Source organism: Paralichthys olivaceus, chromosome 23, assembly GCF_024713975.1.
Source record: "Paralichthys olivaceus isolate ysfri-2021 chromosome 23, ASM2471397v2, whole genome shotgun sequence".
Taxonomy (NCBI): domain Eukaryota; kingdom Metazoa; phylum Chordata; class Actinopteri; order Pleuronectiformes; family Paralichthyidae; genus Paralichthys; species Paralichthys olivaceus.
Genome location: NC_091115.1, coordinates 379,971 through 397,500, shown reverse-complemented (window position 1 = coordinate 397,500; position 17,530 = coordinate 379,971). Strand labels below are relative to the sequence as shown.

Below are 17,530 nucleotides of genomic sequence, written 5' to 3'. Positions count from 1 at the left end.
TAATATATATGATATTATTTTAGATATATAATATTTATGATATTATTTTAGATATATAATATTTATGATATTATGTGATATTGGTGGTTGTGTGTTTCTGGATCCTCCTCCAGAGGACAAAGACTGAAGTGGGTCAGAGCCTCATGTTCTTCATCCTCCTCCTCCTCTTCTTCTTCTTCATCCTCCTCTCCTCCTCCTCCTCTTCTTCTTCTTCATCCTCCTCCTCTCCTCCTCTTCTTCTTCTTCATCATCCTCCTCCCTCCTCCTCCTCTTCTTCTTCTTCATCCTCCTCTCCTCCTCTTCTTCTTCTTCATCATCCTCCTCCCTCCTCCTCCTCTTCTTCTTCTTCATCCTCCTCTCCTCCTTCTTCATCCTCCTCCTCTCCTCCTCTTCTTCTTCTTCATCCTCCTCCTCTTCTTCATCCTCCTCTCCTCCTCCTCTTCTTCTTCATCCTCCTCCTCTCCTCCTCTTCTTCATCCTCTTCATCAGTCCATCTCCAGAACATTTGTGGATTTGAACCAAACAGAAACTCGGATTCTTCTCATGAAGCTTTAATGAACGGTGGTTTGATTTCTCCAACATGTCCTCCCGGGACGCTGCAGCCTCCTCCCCGCCTCTGACTGGGACTGGACCGGGTCGGTAGATCTCGGCTCTCCGCTGCGGAGCTCCAGGTTCCAGACACCGACTCTTCCTCTGAGCTCTGACCGACGCAGGAGTGACGGATGCGGCGTCGCGTTCATCTACGTCCTCGGTGAAAAGAAAGGTACGAATGTGGAGCTATGGAGACCCGGGTCAGACCGAAATGAAACCCGGGGATGAGCAGATTAAAACCCGGGTTAAATCAAACGTCCCGGCTCAGTGTGATGACATGTTCGCTCGGCAGGTGGAACCAACCAGCGGCGAACTGTTACACAAAGACGGCTGTTAGCATCGAGCTAACAGGCTACGTTAACGCATCGAAACAGTCTAGCTTTGTTAGCATCGAGCTAACAGGCTACGTTAACGCATCGAAACAGTCTAGCTTTGTTAGCATTAAGCTAACAGGCTACATTAACGCATCGAAACAGTCTAGCTTTGTTAGCATTAAGCTAACGACCCGCATCAGCATTAAACGGGATTTGTTGTCCAGTTCACATTAGCCTCGAAGCAGCTAACGGGGCAAGCTAACGGGGCCTCCGGGCTCCAGCGCGACACCTGCTCGAAGTTCGTCCGTGTTTCCTTCACACTTCACGGACAAGTGTTCTCCTGTGGTCCGCTCAGCTGGTTCTCTTCTCGGCCTCATTCAAACCAAGAGTCCGCAACAAGAACGAGTCGTTAGAGAATCACTGACAAATATTAATGATGATATCATCACTGATAAATATTAATGATGATATCATCACTGATAAATATTAATGATGATATCATCGTTCAATTATAAGAATCAGCTGTGGGCCATGACGTCATGTCTTTATATCATCAAGTAAGTGATTAAACCAAATGAGAATCACTTGAACATGAGAACGAGAGGACACAGATTGAACGTCTACTCTGATTCTGTAGTTTGGTTCATGTCCCATCTGCTAACATGGAGGAGGTTTATGATTGTACTGCAGCCAGACACCAGGGGGCGATCCAGATATGTCAGCTTCTTTATCTACAGCTTGATGTCCCTTGTTGAACGTTGTGTGTCTCACAGTGAGTCTGAGCTGGTTGTTGTGTCAGAGGTCAGGGACAGATAAGATGAACTAACGTGTCTCGTCTCGAACAGTGACGGGTTAAAGTCCAGATCTGTGGACTCTGGATCCTCAGAGCTGCCGAGCATCTGATGGAGGAAGCTTCACTCTGTCCACCTGGTGAGTCTCTGTGTCTCTGAGTCTCTGAGTCTCTGTGTCTTTGTGTTTCTGAGTGAGTCTCTGAGTGAGTCTCTGTGTCTCTGAGTCTTTGTGTCTCTGAGTCTCTGTGTCTCCGAGTGAGTCTCTGAGTCTTTGTGTTTCTGTGTCTCTGTGTCTCAGAGTGAGTCTCTGTGTCTCCGTGTCTCTGAGTCTTTGTGTTTCTGTGTCTCTGTGTCTCAGAGTGAGTCTCTGTGTCTCCGAGTCTTTGTGTTTCTGTGTCTCTATGTCTCTGATCTCAGACTTTTAGTTTTATTTTGAAAACCTGAGTTAAAACTCCAGACTTCAGCCCTGGTTTTAGAGATTATTTCACTTCCTGCTGAAAAGTTTTTAAGAAGAGATAAACTTGTTCAGATCACGACCGACCTCGTCGCCTTCAGAAGAATCTAAAAAAAGAAGCAGTTCCTTCAGGAGTCGTCTTTATTTTTGGATTTCTATTTTCACCCTCGGACTGTTTCTATTTCTGTCCCGTCCGTTCTATTGTCGTCGTCTTCAGATCTGAGACGCAGAGAAAACATCTGTAGTGACGAGTGGAGGGTTTCAAGTCCAATCCTCAGGTTTCATGTGGAAACACTTTGAAAAGACAAACAGCTCCAGTTTGAAACTTTATTTAACTTCAAACTAAACAAATGTAGTTTCTGACGTTCAACAAAGTGTTTTTACCTTTAAAGAAATAACGAGCCTCTCATTAACTCAGCTTTTATTCTGACGTGCACCAGATCATCCTGGTTCGTTTTTCCCAATATATTTTCACAGAAAATTAAATTTTCAATTGATTTGTATGAAACTCGTGTTCAGATGTTTGAATTTTGTAAGAAAATCTTAAATGTTATGTCAAAGTCAGTGAGTCTTATTCTTCCTCCATCAAACTGTTGGTACTTTGTTCCACAAGTTTTTAATACACGTTAGTTTCTACAAACTTTTCTCGACTGTCGTGACATCATGGTGAACGTCCCCTGTCCACGAGGACGCTGTCTTTTAATCAACGCCTCCTTAAAGCTGCTTAAATCTTTGTGTCCTGAAATGAAATGAAATCATATTTGTCGCTCAAACAAAGACGTGACAGTGACGTCAAAGAATTTTCCAAAACACAATGTCGGAGTTTGTTTTTATAGAATTGAAAATCACCTACAAATGAAAACCTCTGAATTATTTTAGTCCAATTTAAGTAAAGGAAATTCTTCAAGTCAAGTTCATGAATTCAACATTAAGTGATTTAATGGAATTATCATTCTTATGCTTTTTCAATTCATCCTGTTTCCTGCTGCAGAACGTTTGTGTGGATCTCTGAGCTCCTGTCGACGCTGAGTCGTTTCTGAACCGAGAGTCGACCTGCAGCAGCCATGTTTCTTCCAGACGCCAGTTCTGCCTCTCAGACAGGCCGGCGGCTCGCCGCCGCCGCCGTCATGATGATGTTGGCATCACTTCCTGTGTCAGCTGTGGAACCAGAGACGTGTTTCTCCAGACAACACCAGAGCGCCAGAGTCAACGTCCGAGTGGCCGTAAACAGAGCAGGGACGGTGATGGACACTCGCATGTTTCGCTCTGAGAGGGACTGCATCCTCGCCTGCTGCTCCGAGGACGTCAAACCAGGTGAGACACAACGTCAGGTTCTCTGAAGGTTACGAAGACATCTAAGAAGACAAAACGTCTTGTGATGTGTGAAGTTCACATCATATTTAAAGTCTGGTTCTCAAAGTGTTTCCTGTCGTCACATTGTCCCCAGTGATGATCATGATTCTGATTATCAAACTAGTTATTCACTACACAACTACACAACTAATGAACTACACGACTACACAACTAATGAACTACGTAACTACACAACTAATGAACTACGTAACTACACAACTAATGAACTACGTAACTACACAACTAATGAACTACACGACTACACAACTAATGAACTACGTAACTACACAACTAATGAACTACGTAACTACACAACTAATGAACTACACAACTACACAACTAATGAACTACACGACTACACAACTAATGAACTACGTAACTACACAACTAATGAACTACGTAACTACACAACTAATGAACTACACGACTACACAACTAATGAACTACGTAACTACACAACTAATGAACTACGTAACTACACAACTAATGAACTACGTAACTACACAACTAATGACCTACACAACTACTGAGTAAAACATAAATATATGTGTTTAACACAGTCCTTTATAAACTTGAATTGAATTTACTCAATGTCTCTGTCTCTCTGTGTCTCTGTGTGTCTCTGTCTCTCTGTGTCTCTGTCTGTCTGTCTCTCTGTGTCTGTCTCTCTGTGTCTCTGTCTCTCTGTCTGTCTCTCTGTCTGTCTGTGTGTCTCTGTGTCTCTGTCTCTCTCTGTCTCTCTGTCTGTCTCTCTGTCTCTCTGTATGTGTCTCTCTGTCTGTCTCTGTGTCTCTCTCTGTGTCTCTGTCTCTCTGTCTCTCTCTCTGTGTCTCTCTCTGTCTGTCTCTGTCTGTCTCTCTGTGTCTCTCTCTGTCTCTCTGTGTCTCTCTGTCTCTCTGTATGTGTCTCTCTGTGTCTCTGTGTGTCTCTGTGTCTCTCTCTGTCTCTCTCTCTGTCTCTCTCTCTGTCTGTGTCTCTGTCTGTCTGTCTCTCTGTCTGTCTCTCTGTGTCTCTCTCTGTCTCTCTCTCTGTCTCTCTGTGTCTCTCTCTGTGTCTCTGTGTCTGTCTCTCTGTGTCTCTGTCTGTCTGTCTCTCTGTCTGTCTCTCTGTATGTGTCTCTGTCTGTCTCTCTCTGTCTGTCTGTGTCTCTCTGTGTCTCTGTGTCTCTCTCTGTCTGTCTCTCTGTGTCTCTGTCTCTCTGTCTGTCTGTCTGTCTCTCTGTGTCTCTGTCTCTCTGTGTCTCTGTCTCTCTGTGTCTCTGTCTCTCTCTGTCTCTCTGTGTCTCTCTGTCCCTCTGTCTGTGTCTCTGTCTGTCTGTCTCTCTGTGTCTCTCTGTCTCTCTCTCTGTGTCTCTCTCTGTGTCTCTCTCTGTCTCTCTGTGTCTCTCTCTCTGTGTCTCTGTGTCTCTGTGTCTCTGTGTGTAGGAGCTAAGTGTAACATGGCGGTGTTCAGTGGAAACAAACACTCAGGAGAAGGGAACTGTTTCCTGTTCCACTGTCAGTCGGAGCAGGACTGTCCGTTAACCAAAGCTCCAAACGCCACCAACGCCTACGACATCTTCAAAGGTCAGCCGCACGCATCACAGCCGCCATCTTGTTTATACGTTTACCCATCAGGCCATGTGTCAATCACAGTGATGTCACCATGGCATCACTCCTCCCATTTATTATCTATAGAGTCTTAGAATGACCGACTGTTACTCATTGAACTACACCTAGTATAGTTAGCTGGTCAGTCAGCTAGTTAGTCAGTCAGTCAGCTAGTTAGTCAGTTAGTTAGTGAGTTAGTTAGTTAGTTAGTTAGTTAGTTAGTTAGTTAGTCAGCTAGTTAGTCAGTTAGTTAGTGAGTTAGTTAGTTAGTCAGTTAGTGAGTTAGTTAGTCAGTTAGTTAGTGAGTTAGTTAGTTAGTCAGTTAGTGAGTTAGTTAGTTAGTGAGTTAGTCAGTCAGTTAGTTAGCTGGTCAGTCAGCTAGTTAGTCAGTCAGTTAGTCAGTCAGTCAGTTAGTTAGTGAGTTAGTCAGTTAGTGAGTTAGTTAGTGAGTTAGTCAGTTAGTGAGTCAGTTAGTTAGTTTATTAGTCAGTTAGTTAGTTAGTTAGTTAGTCAGTTAGTTAGTGAGTTAGATAGCTGGTCAGTTAGTTAGTTAGTCAGTCAGTTAGTTAGTCAGTCAGTCACTTAGTTAGTTAGTTAGTCAGTCAGTGAGTTAGTTAGTTAGTTAGTTAGTTAGTGAGTCTGTCTTTGGGTTGTTATCGTTTCTATCTTCTTTCTTTCACAGGTTTGATTCACCCGACCACAGTGAGACCTGTGATAACAACCACAACACAAACCACCACCACCCCCACCACTACACCTACAACCACAACCACCACACAAAGTACAACAACAACAACACAACCCACCACAACAACAACTACACAACCCACAACCACCAAAACAACGACCACAAAGGCACCAGCCACTTCAACAGCTCCTCCACCCATCATCATCATCGCCACCATGCCTGTAGTAGCTCCAGCCCCCACAACTACACTAACAACAACAACTAAAGCAATCACAACAACTACACCAACAACCACACCAACAACCACACCAACAACCACACCAACGACCACAACAACTACAACAACTACACCAACAACTACACCAACAACCACAACAACTACAACAACTACAACAACCACACCAACAACTACACCAACAACCACAACAACTACAACAACCACACCAAGAACCACAACAACTACAACAACTAAACCAACAACTACACCAAGAACCACAACAACTACAACGTCCACACCAACAACTACAACAACAGTTTCCAACGTCACCATGAAAAAACAAAACAAAACCAGTAGAAAACAAAATAAAACTACAAAGAAAGTAAAAGCTCATCCTGTGACGGCCGCTCAGACTCTGAGCTCCACGACATCACTTCCTGCTGTGAAGGCACAAAAAGAGGATCAACATAGAACTAACAAACCAGAGCCGACCACTGAAATGACCACGACTGTTCCCACCACAACAACCACAACCACCACCACCATCCTTCCTCCTCCTCCTCCCACTTTACCCACCACCACAATAACCCCCTCTCCCACCACCACAACTACGGAGCCGTCCACCACGAGGACGACTCCAGCTGCGAGCCTCATCATCGTCCCTAAAGACGCCATCCAGAACCCGAGCACCGGCCGGGGGAAAGCAGTGGCAGCCCGGGGGGCGGTGAAGAGCGGCATGGTGGCGTTCATGGTGCTGGGGCTCGCCATGCTCACGCTGGCTCTGGCCGTTGGCGGACGTAAGGCGATGGAGTCCTTCGACAGACGCCATTACACGAGACTGGAGCTCAATGACCTGCACTACGAGGTGTGAGGAGGACGGACTCATGGAGCTTTGATTTTTCAGGACGGAAGCTCAGAAGGACGATTGACACCACATGACGAGATCGTGTGACGCCGTTCAGAGACAGAACGTCGGTTAAACTGTGAGAAAAGTGGAATGTGATTGGTCCGAGAGGTTTGACGTCACCACACAGTCGAGTCTTCACTTTATTTACACTCATATAACTTTATTTATTCCTCTAAAATAACACCGTGTAGAATCAAAGATTTGAACAGGACAGAGCGACGTGAACAAAACTTTGTATTTGTAATTTAATTTAGAAGACGTTTGTAATGAAGGTTCATGTAAAGTCAAACAGGAAATGAATATCTTCAGAACCGTGATTTAAAAACAATAGTTTATTGTTATATCATCAATTCGTCAGCTCTGAACAAAGATCGGATTAAATATTTGAACTTTTTTCATTTAGTTTTGACTCAAATCTTTGAACAACATTTTCAGATTCATGACTTCTCTGTGAAATGTTATTGGAGATTGTCCCATAAGACCTGAAAAGCACGAAGGTTTTTCTTGTTGTGTCCATATGACTGAATTTTTTTAATTATTTTTTTAGAACCCAATGAGATTATTTACTTTTTATAAAATCAGATTTTGAGTTTTGACCTCATCTCTCGTGTCAATCTCTAAATTTTAAATCAAACTTCGTCGCCAGTTTTCATATTTTCCAAAACATCCAATTGTACTTTCCAGCATCACAGAGACGTCTGACGTAAAACATCAAATGACGTTTTATTCTCAGAATTCATCAAATTTATCTTTAGAATTGAGACATTTTCTGAGAATTGTTCTTGTATTCACCAGATTTACATCTTTCTTTTTTAGACTGAAGCTTTTCTCATGATTCTGATTCTTTGTTTTTAATCACTGACTTTTATTCCCAGAGATTCAAACATTTTTAAATCATAGCTGTGTTAATAACCTCAGAGGGAAACTTCTCGTCCTGTCGACTGTAGAGAAGCTTCAGAAGAAACATGGAACAACAGCAATATTTTTATTGGCAGAAACTCAGGAAGCGTTTGACGTGGAAGTGTACGGAAGCTCTGGGTGGACAGATCGGACACAGACTGGGCCGTCGTCAGTCGAGGCCTTTTCACCGTGGGGTCGAGTCCCTCCGTGTATAATGTTCTCGTGCATGTCTTTTTACTCCCACACGAGCCTGTGATAGTCTCACTGTGCTGTTTTTATATCTCTTCACATTTTTCTGGTTTCACACATGAATGAAACGTTTGTTGTGAGAATCGATGCACTGATCGTAACCTGCGGGTTCAATGTGATTCTTTTTCAATGTTAGTGTTTTTCATCGTTCACTGGACGTGCACTATTTTCATATGCTGGTGGAGCAGGGGGCGACCAGCAGGGGGCAGCAGCAGACACTGATTAATTTATGATTCTTTATATTATTATAATAATTATATTCTGTCTTGTTTTGTGAAGTGAAGCTTTGGTTCAGAATTTGATGTTTTCTTCTTGTTAAGATTAAAAAATGTGATTTTTGAAATTTTGTGTGTTTGTGTTCTTTGAGATCAAAACTAAATGAACAGTTTCTGTGTGTATAGTGTGTGTAGTGTGTGTATAGTGTGTATAGTGTGTGTAGTGTGTGTGTAGTGTGTGTAGTGTGTGTATAGTGTGTGTAGTGTGTGTGTAGTGTGTGTATAGTGTGTAGTGTGTGTAGTATGTAGTGTGTGTATAGTGTGTATAGTGTGTGTAGTGTGTGTGTAGTGTGTGTATAGTGTGTATAGTGTGTGTAGTGTGTGTATAGTGTGTGAATAGTGTGTATAGTGTGTGAATAGTGTGTATAGTGTGTGTAGTGTGTGTATAGTGTGTGAATAGTGTGTGTAGTGTGTGTATAGTGTGTATAGTGTGTGTGTAGTGTGTGTATAGTGTGTATAGTGTGTGTAGTGTGTGTATAGTGTGTGAATAGTGTGTATAGTGTGTGAATAGTGTGTATAGTGTGTGTAGTGTGTGAATAGTGTGTATAGTGTGTGTATAGTGTGTGAATAGTGTGTATAGTGTGTAGTGTGTGTGTAGTGTGTGTATAGTGTGTATAGTGTATATAGTGTGTGTAGTGTGTGTGTAGTGTGTGCGTGTAGTGTGTGTAGTGTGTGTATAGTGTGTAGTGTGTGTAGTATGTAGTGTGTGTATAGTGTGTATAGTGTGTGTATAGTGTGTGTAGTGTGTGTATAGTGTGTGTGTAGTGTGTGTATAGTGTGTATAGTGTGTGTAGTGTGTGTATAGTGTGTGAATAGTGTGTATAGTGTGTGTAGTGTGTGTATAGTGTGTGAATAGTGTGTATAGTGTGTGTAGTGTGTGTATAGTGTGTGAATAGTGTGTATAGTGTGTGTAGTGTGTGTATAGTGTGTGAATAGTGTGTATAGTGTGTGAATAGTGTGTATAGTGTGTGTATAGTGTGTAGTGTGTGTGTAGTGTGTGTTTAGTGTGTGTATAGTGTGTGTGTAGTGTGTGTATAGTGTGTATAGTGTGTGTATAGTGTGTGTAGTGTGTGTATAGTGTGTGTGTGTAGTGTGTGTATAGTGTGTATAGTGTGTATAGTGTGTGTAGTGTGTGTGTAGTGTGTGAATAGTGTGTATAGTGTGTGTGTAGTGTGTGAATAGTGTGTATAGTGTGTGAAGTGTGTATAGTGTGTGAAGTGTGTGTATAGTGTGTGTGTAGTGTGTGTATAGTGTGTATAGTGTGTATAGTGTGTGTAGTGTGTGTAGAGTGTGTGTGTAGTGTGTGAATAGTGTGTATAGTGTGTGTGTAGTGTGTGAATAGTGTGTATAGTGTGTGTATAGTGTGTGTGTGTAGTGTGTGTATAGTGTGTAGTGTGTGTGTAGTGTGTGTATAGTGTGTAGTGTGTGTGTAGTGTGTGTAGAGTGTGTAGTGTGTGTGTAGTGTGTGGGTGTAGTGTGTATAGTGTGTGTGTAGTGTGAATAGTGTGTATAGTGTGTGTGTAGTGTGTGAATAGTGTGTATAGTGTGTGTATAGTGTGTGTAGTGTGTGTGTAGTGTGTGAATAGTATGTATAGTGTGTGTATAGTGTGTGTATAGTGTGTAGTGTGTGTGTAGTGTGTGTGTAGTGTGTGTGTAGTGTGTGTGTATCGTGTGTAGTGTGTAGTGTGTGTGTATCGTGTGTAGTGTGTAGTGTGTGTGTAGTGTGTATAGTGTGTGTGTAGTGTGTGTGTAGTGTGTGTGTATCGTGTGTAGTGTGTATAGTGTGTAGTGTGTGTGTAGTGTGTAGTGTGTGTGTGTAGAGTGTGTATAGTGTGTGTATAGTGTGTAGTGTGTAGTGTGTGTAGTGTGTGTAGTGTGTGTATCGTGTGTAGTGTGTATAGTGTGTAGTGTGTGTGTAGTGTGTGTGTAGTGTGTGTGTAGTGTGTAGTGTGTGTGTGTGGAACAACAATAGAACCAGGGAGGAGGGGGAGCAGAGGAGGAGCAGCAGCGGGGGGAGCAGCTTCCTCTGGCGGAAGGAGACATCGTTGCTCCTCGTTCCTCCTCGTTCCTCCTGCAGGACAATGTGAGACCCACCGACTCTGGATCTACACCCAGCGAACAGCCGCAGTCCCCCGGGATGGAAGCGGCCACCGTGTAACTGTCCCCGCAGCTCCACCACGACCCTCCTGTGTGTTTTAATCCGTCTTCAGTGCTCGGGAATCGGCCGCAGCGATGGGAAGAGGCCGCTGAGCGGAGCGCGGCGCCAGGGCCGAGACGCGGAGAAAGATGGGTGTCGTGCTGCGGAGCGTGTTGTTGTGTAGTTTCTGTTTTCTCGTCAGAGGTGAGTCTGTTCTGCTCCGGCGGCTCCGCGGACACTTTTCACTCACTGCCCGGGGAAACGAGGCTTTAACGGGGGTTCGGGGTTCGCTCTGTCCGGGCCGGGACCTCGGCTCCGGGGTTTACTTCTGCCGAGCTAACGCTAGCTCCGCTTAGCTTCCTGCCCGAGTCCCTGCTGGAGCTCCGGGAGCGAAACCACAAACACACCCGTGTTAGCGCTGTTATATCCCGGGTTAGATTCACGGGTTAACCCGCCTCCTCTAACCCGGGTCACGGTCCAATGACGTGTTCTCTCTTTGATAACTTTGAGTTTGGGAACTTAGACCAGCCTTTGATCCAGGTTAGCACAGTTAGCTTCACATGCTAATGGACGAGTCACCCAGCTACACACAACAACACACACATGAGAACACACACTACACACAACAACACACACACATGAGAACACACACTACACACAACAACACACACATGAGAACACACACTACACACAACAACACACGCATGAGAACACACACTACACACAACTACACACACATGAGAACACACACTACACACAACAACACACACATGAGAACACACACTACACACAACAACACACACATGAGAACACACACTACACACAACAACACACACTACACACATATGAGAACACACACTACACACAACAACACACACATGAGAACACACACTACACACAACAACACACGCATGAGAACACACAACAACACACACATGAGAACACACACTACACACAACAACACACACATGAGAACACACAACAACACAAACATGAGAACACACACTACACACAACTACACACACACTACACACAACTGCACACACATGAGAACACACAACAACACAAACATGAGAACACACACTACACACAACTACACACACATGAGAACACACACTACACACAACTACACACACATGAGAACACACAACAACACAAACATGAGAACACACACTACACACAACTACACACACATGAGAACACACACTACACACAACTACACACACATGAGAACACACACTACACACAACTACACACACATGAGAACACACAACAACACACATGTTAACACACGCTACACACAACAACACACACATGAGAACACACAACAACACAAACATGAGAACACACAACAACACGCACATGTTAACACATGCTACACACAACAACACAAACATGTTAACACACACTGCACACAACACAAACGTGAACAAACAACAACACACACGAGAACACACACTACACAGAACAACACAAACATGTGAACACACAACAACACACACATGAGAACACACACTACACACAACAACACACACATGAGAACACACACAACACACACTACACACAACGACACACACGAGAACACACAACAACACAAACATGTGAACACACAAAAACACACAACAACACACAGGAGAACACACAACAACACAAACATGTGAACACACAACAACACACACATGAGAACACACACTACACACAACAACACACACATGAGAACACACAACACACATGAGAACACACACTACACACAACAACACACACGAGAACACACAACAACACACATGAGAACACACACTACACACAACAACACACAGGAGAACACACAACAACACAAACATGTGAACACACAACAACACACACATGAGAACACACACTACACACAACAACACACATGAGAACACACAACACACATGAGAACACACACTACACACAACAACATACACGAGAACACACAACAACACACATGAGAACACACACTACACACAACAACACACAGGAGAACACACAACAACACAAACATGTGAACACACAACAACACAAACATTTGAACACACAAAAACACACACATGAGAACACACAACAACACACATGAGAACACACAACAACACAAACACGTGAACACACAACAACACAAACATGTGAACACACAACAACACACACATGAGAACACACAACAACACAAACATGTGAACACACAACAACACAAACATTTGAACACACAACAACACAAACGTGAACACACACAACAACACAAACGTGAACACACAACACACTTGTTAGAGTTCATGTTAAAGTGACTGTGAGGTTTCATGTTATTTTCACAGTACAGTGTGTGTGTCTGTGTGTGTCTGTGTGTGTGTGTGTATATTATATATTTATAAATGAACCTCTGGTTCTTTTCTCAGTGAAGATTTAATTCTGTAAAATATCAAATCAGTTCAAAACATCTATCCGAGGCTTTGGAAAAGTTTAGTTGAGTTTCTAAAGATTAAAATCAGAAGATATTCACGTGGCTGACGATAAACATTCACTCGATTGAATCAAGTCATCCATCATCAGGACAGAGTTTAACGACCAATCGTCATGTTGGAATAATAAAAACCGTGTCTTCTGATTGGTTAATCATCAGATTAGATAATTAGGTCCAGGTGTTCTCACAGTCAATGAATCATCTGGAGATTTTCTGGATCTTTGGTTCAGACTGTGTGAAGGTGTGAGGGAGTCCTGGATCCACTCCGCTGATTCTCTGGTGTCGTTTGAATGATGTCACTTCCTCCTGTGGCTCCGTCAGCCGCTGCCTGATTCTCACTCGTTATGTTGAAGGTGTCCTGCGTCGTGTTTCCTGGCGTTTGGCTCGTCAGCCTCCTGAAAGGACCCAAGTTTGAGGTTTCCATGTCGTGCTTCAGTAAAAATATTTACAGATGGAAATTCCCCCTGAAGCCAAGTGAACGGAGGCGGAGGGGCCGCTGGCGACCTCCGCTCCGATGTGTCAGGACGAAGGCCAGGAGCCAGCGGGGGGCCTCGGGGGCCCAGACCCCTGATTCTGGTTCAGTCAGGGACTCTCATCATCAGAAACAGACAAATTATCAGTTCACGACTTTTATCTACAGGAAAATTAGATTTTCACAGAAAAACCAACATGAGTGAGAAGTTTCTGCCGGGTTTTGTTTCCTTCGTGAATTCAGTGAAGATCAATAAACACAAACACAGAAAGAAGCAGGAATCATGTCTCTGATTAACTTTTAATGAAACTTTATATTTGTTCCACATCGTTCAAACTCAACGACTTCTTAATTTTGAATTCATGTTCAGTATAATTCATGTTCCAGATCAGGAGTTAAATTAATCACCAGGTTCATTGTTGAATTTAAAGTCGATTAATCATCTTTATTTCTTCATTATTAAATCAGTTTCACATATTTTGTTCATGTTCAGACATTTTTGTTGAAGAGTGATTATTTATTATTTAGTAGATTCATTGATCTACGTCTCCATGCGAACAGAATAGAAAGAAAACAATGTTTGTCCTTAATTTGAAAGTAAGAAAATAAAAGAATAGATGATTTCCTCATAATAAATATGAGATATTAATCAGATCTGACTCTCTCACCTCGTCCTCACTTTAAACTCTGGTCTCTTGCAGCCGTGCCGCTGCTGCTGTATGCAAATCGACGGGACCTTCGGCTCGTGGACGCGGCACACGAAAAGGCCAACGCCACAGTGGTGGTGGGGGGGCTAGAAGATGCCGCCGCCGTGGACTACGTCTACTCCCATGGCCTCATCTACTGGAGCGACGTGAGCGAGGAGGCCATCAAACGCACTGTCTTCAACCAGTCGGGGGCCAGCACGGTCCAGACGGTGGTTCCGGGTTTGGCCTCCCCGGACGGACTGGCGTGCGATTGGTTAGGGAGGAAACTTTACTGGACGGACTCAGAGACCAATCGGATAGAGGTGGCGGAGCTGGACGGGTCTCTGAGGAAAGTTTTGTTCTGGCAGGAGCTGGACCAGCCGAGGGCCATCGCTCTGGATCCAGAACGAGGGTGAGTCCGAATGTTCTCAGATCAGAGGGGGGGCGGGGTGAACCGGGAGCGGGATTAATCCCACAATGCACTTTGTTTTTTGGTGGCATTCTGTTGTCACATGGTACAAACGCAGATCTGTGTGAGAGCAGAGATTTGACGAGATGCTGCAGCTGAATGCACCTCCAGGCTTTGACTCCTGAACAAGAGCAGGAGGGCGTGTTAGCGCTGCTTTGTTTGGAGCTGGTCCTGGGTCAGATTGGGTTGCAGAGCTGCACCTCCAGCACGCTGCCGTCCACCAGACTCTCCAGAAAACGCAACAACAGCGTCAGTGTGGAGGTTTTCTTTCCTCCGCTGTGAGGATGAGGGGAGACGGGGACTGTCAGCAGCTGAGGAATGTCTTGTATCAGATGGAGGGAGTCTGTCGGAGGAGGTTTTCTCGGAAAACCTCGTCTGACGAGCTCGTAGAAATAATCCAGTTCATTCACAATAACACACTCACCAATTACAACATATACAACAACAGAGTGTGGAGTGGCGAGGAGCAGGAACCTCCCTCTCTTTAACACACGTAATAAACCGAAACGTCAGGTTTCATCAAGTTTTATCCACAAACCATCTCGTCATATTCAAACCTCCACCGACGATTCTGCAGCAAACCACAAATAGATTCAAGTAAACTGTCGATTTCTGAATCCTCCTGAGCTCAGCTGCACATTAATGCAAGTTTCAGTTTTGTAGTTAAATTAGTTTCCGTACAGTTCGGACTGAAATCTTCTGTCGGCGTCGGACTTGAACCTGACGAGGATTCAGTTTTATTCCTTTAAACCCGAAGTTTTAAATATTTGGCCAATCGCTGACACCCGGGGGGGAGACACATTACCTACGTCTTTGCGTTGAGTTTGTGTGAACGCACCATAACAGCTCGTGATGCCACCATGTGTGTGTCAGTGATGGTTACGTCCACCTGCTGGACCTCGTCTGCTACTGAAGGTCACACTAACACACGCTCGTCGCACCGCGTCTCCAGCGCCAGGCTCCACAGCGGCGTGGGATTAGGATGTAAATCCATTAGGACGCAGATAAAAGGGGCTTTAATGTATTCATTAGTTTTATTTAAATTTCCCTCTCTCCCTCCGTCTTTCTTTCTCTTCTCTCCTGGGTTTCTATTCATGGAATCTCTTCCCTCCTCAGTGTTTGATCCGGCTCAGTATCGGAGATTAAAGTCGCAGCTTGCCGGTCGCTCTCACCGGGGGCTGCGATGGTGCTGGGTACTTCACTCTGAGTCGTTTGGTGCAGGTTAAACTCGATTATTCAGAAACGAAAACTTTGAGTCGTGACCTTGACTTTGTCCTTCAGTTCTTAGTAATATAAAACTTGGACCATTTACTTCAGCGGAGATGAAACTTAAATGTTTTTCTGTCCTTGTCATAACTGAGAACTCGCATTAGGGGAAGTGTTACCCATCAGCCCCTCTGACTTCAGGTTCACCCCTGATAAGAACCCATGAGGAAGAGAACGTGGGCGTCTCAGTCATCGTTTACACAAGACTCGGGAGACTCCACCATGTGTAGCCACTGCAACAGTGATGAGTGTTAAACGTTCAGCAGTTTGTTCAAGTTGACGAGAGGAAGTGAAAGAGGAAATATTGTTTGTATTTCATGTCAGTGAACCTTCGAACCTTCAAAAAGTTGCACAATGTGGCTTGAACTTTGCTGACGTGTGACATCTGACCTCCGCAGGCTGAGTTCAGGTTCCTGTTTGTCACATTGAAACGCTGAGTTGTCAAAAAAACGCTGACTGTGTATTTGGGTTACGGTTAGATCCTGGGAATTGGTCACACCACTGATGCGTCCTCAAAGAGATAGGTGTCCAGCTCATGAGCATGAAGCTGCACAGCCCCAGCTCCTCTGCTGATGCATGTAATAGTTCGCATACGTTCCTGTTTCCCATTGTTGTTTGGTTGCGTGCACTCCACAAGAGCTCTTTGTTGCTACGGCAGCTGTTTTGGTTTTTTCCCAGCAGTCACTGAGTCAGACGAAGGTAAAGCAGCAGCAACACGCCAGTTATTTATTGTTAAAGTGTAAAGTGAGCGCAGGTCAGAGGAGCGAGGAGGAAACAGACTCCGACAGGACGGCCTTTAATGAGCGTCTGTACTGACGCAGCTGTGTAATAATAAGTCAGCGATGGGCCTTTGCTGGAACAATAAACGTAGTGGGAAAGTTTTGTCTCTACATTGATGCAGAGTCGTCAGCGTCACGATGCATCTAAGAATCAAGACATTTCCACACGTCTGTCTAACATGGACGACCCACAGTGTATGACCTGTACTGCAGCCGGGCACCAGGGGGCGGTCCAGAGGATTTGGCTTCACTCCTGAGGAGCTGTCCTGCTGTAGATGGTTCACTGTCATATTTCCTGTGATAGAAAGGTTTCAGATTCTTTCATACTGTTGTAACGAGCTAATTATCAGAGTTTGGACAGAAACTGTTATAGTGTAGTTATCTTTTTAAAGATTTTAGAAGAAACTCTGATTCCAGAGTCAATGAACTTATATTTTGGCTGAAACTCATAGAAACAGATGTGAAACCTGCAGTGATTGAAGGTGAACTCTCTGAAACAGTGTTTGTGATTTCTCTGCTCAGAGCTCGACTCTGGTTTCTCTCGTTGTTTGTGGTTTTCTGTTTCTCCGACTCTGGTTTGGAGTCCGACTCTGTCGTACAAAAGAAAAACACGGCGGAGAATTGTTGTGTTGAAATGTTGTCACGCAGCCAGAGACTCTGAGTCTCTGAGTGTTAAATCTGAGAGATAATGACAGTATCTTGACTGAAGCTGATCCAGACTCAGTTTTCTGTGATGAAGCGAAGGAGTCGTTTTATTTCCAGGATCCGTTTCTCCACATATTTTCAGTCAGGTTCAGTCTGGCCTCGTGCTACAGAGGAAAACTGGTTCTCCAAATCCACGCTGGAACGCAGAGCTGGACTCGGTTCAACTGGGATGATTAATGCATCAGGTACCAAATACAATGCAGCTCTTGTGGTGA

At 44.1% G+C, this 17,530-nt stretch overlaps 2 protein-coding genes across 3 annotated transcripts in view; both read left to right on the top strand.

The window, feature by feature from the left end:
* Nucleotides 1-412: 412 nt before the first annotated feature.
* On the top strand, nucleotides 413-8,396 carry mansc1 (MANSC domain containing 1). Its single transcript, XM_069519911.1, has 5 exons — nucleotides 413-763; nucleotides 1,751-1,835; nucleotides 3,142-3,464; nucleotides 4,928-5,068; nucleotides 5,775-8,396. The coding sequence occupies exons 3-5, from the start codon at nucleotides 3,215-3,217 to the stop codon at nucleotides 6,866-6,868; spliced, it is 1,485 nt and encodes a 494-aa protein (XP_069376012.1). The 5' UTR covers nucleotides 413-763; nucleotides 1,751-1,835; nucleotides 3,142-3,214; the 3' UTR covers nucleotides 6,869-8,396.
* A 1,912-nt stretch (nucleotides 8,397-10,308) lies between these two features.
* Nucleotides 10,309-17,530, top strand: part of lrp6 (low density lipoprotein receptor-related protein 6) — a 29,923-nt gene continuing 22,701 nt past the window's right edge. For both annotated transcript variants that reach the window (XM_069519881.1, XM_069519880.1), the window contains exons 1-2: nucleotides 10,309-10,669; nucleotides 14,112-14,508. In XM_069519881.1, coding sequence (XP_069375982.1) covers nucleotides 10,615-10,669; nucleotides 14,112-14,508 — 452 coding nt within the window. In that variant the 5' untranslated portion in view covers nucleotides 10,309-10,614. The remainder of the gene's footprint in view (nucleotides 10,670-14,111; nucleotides 14,509-17,530) is intronic.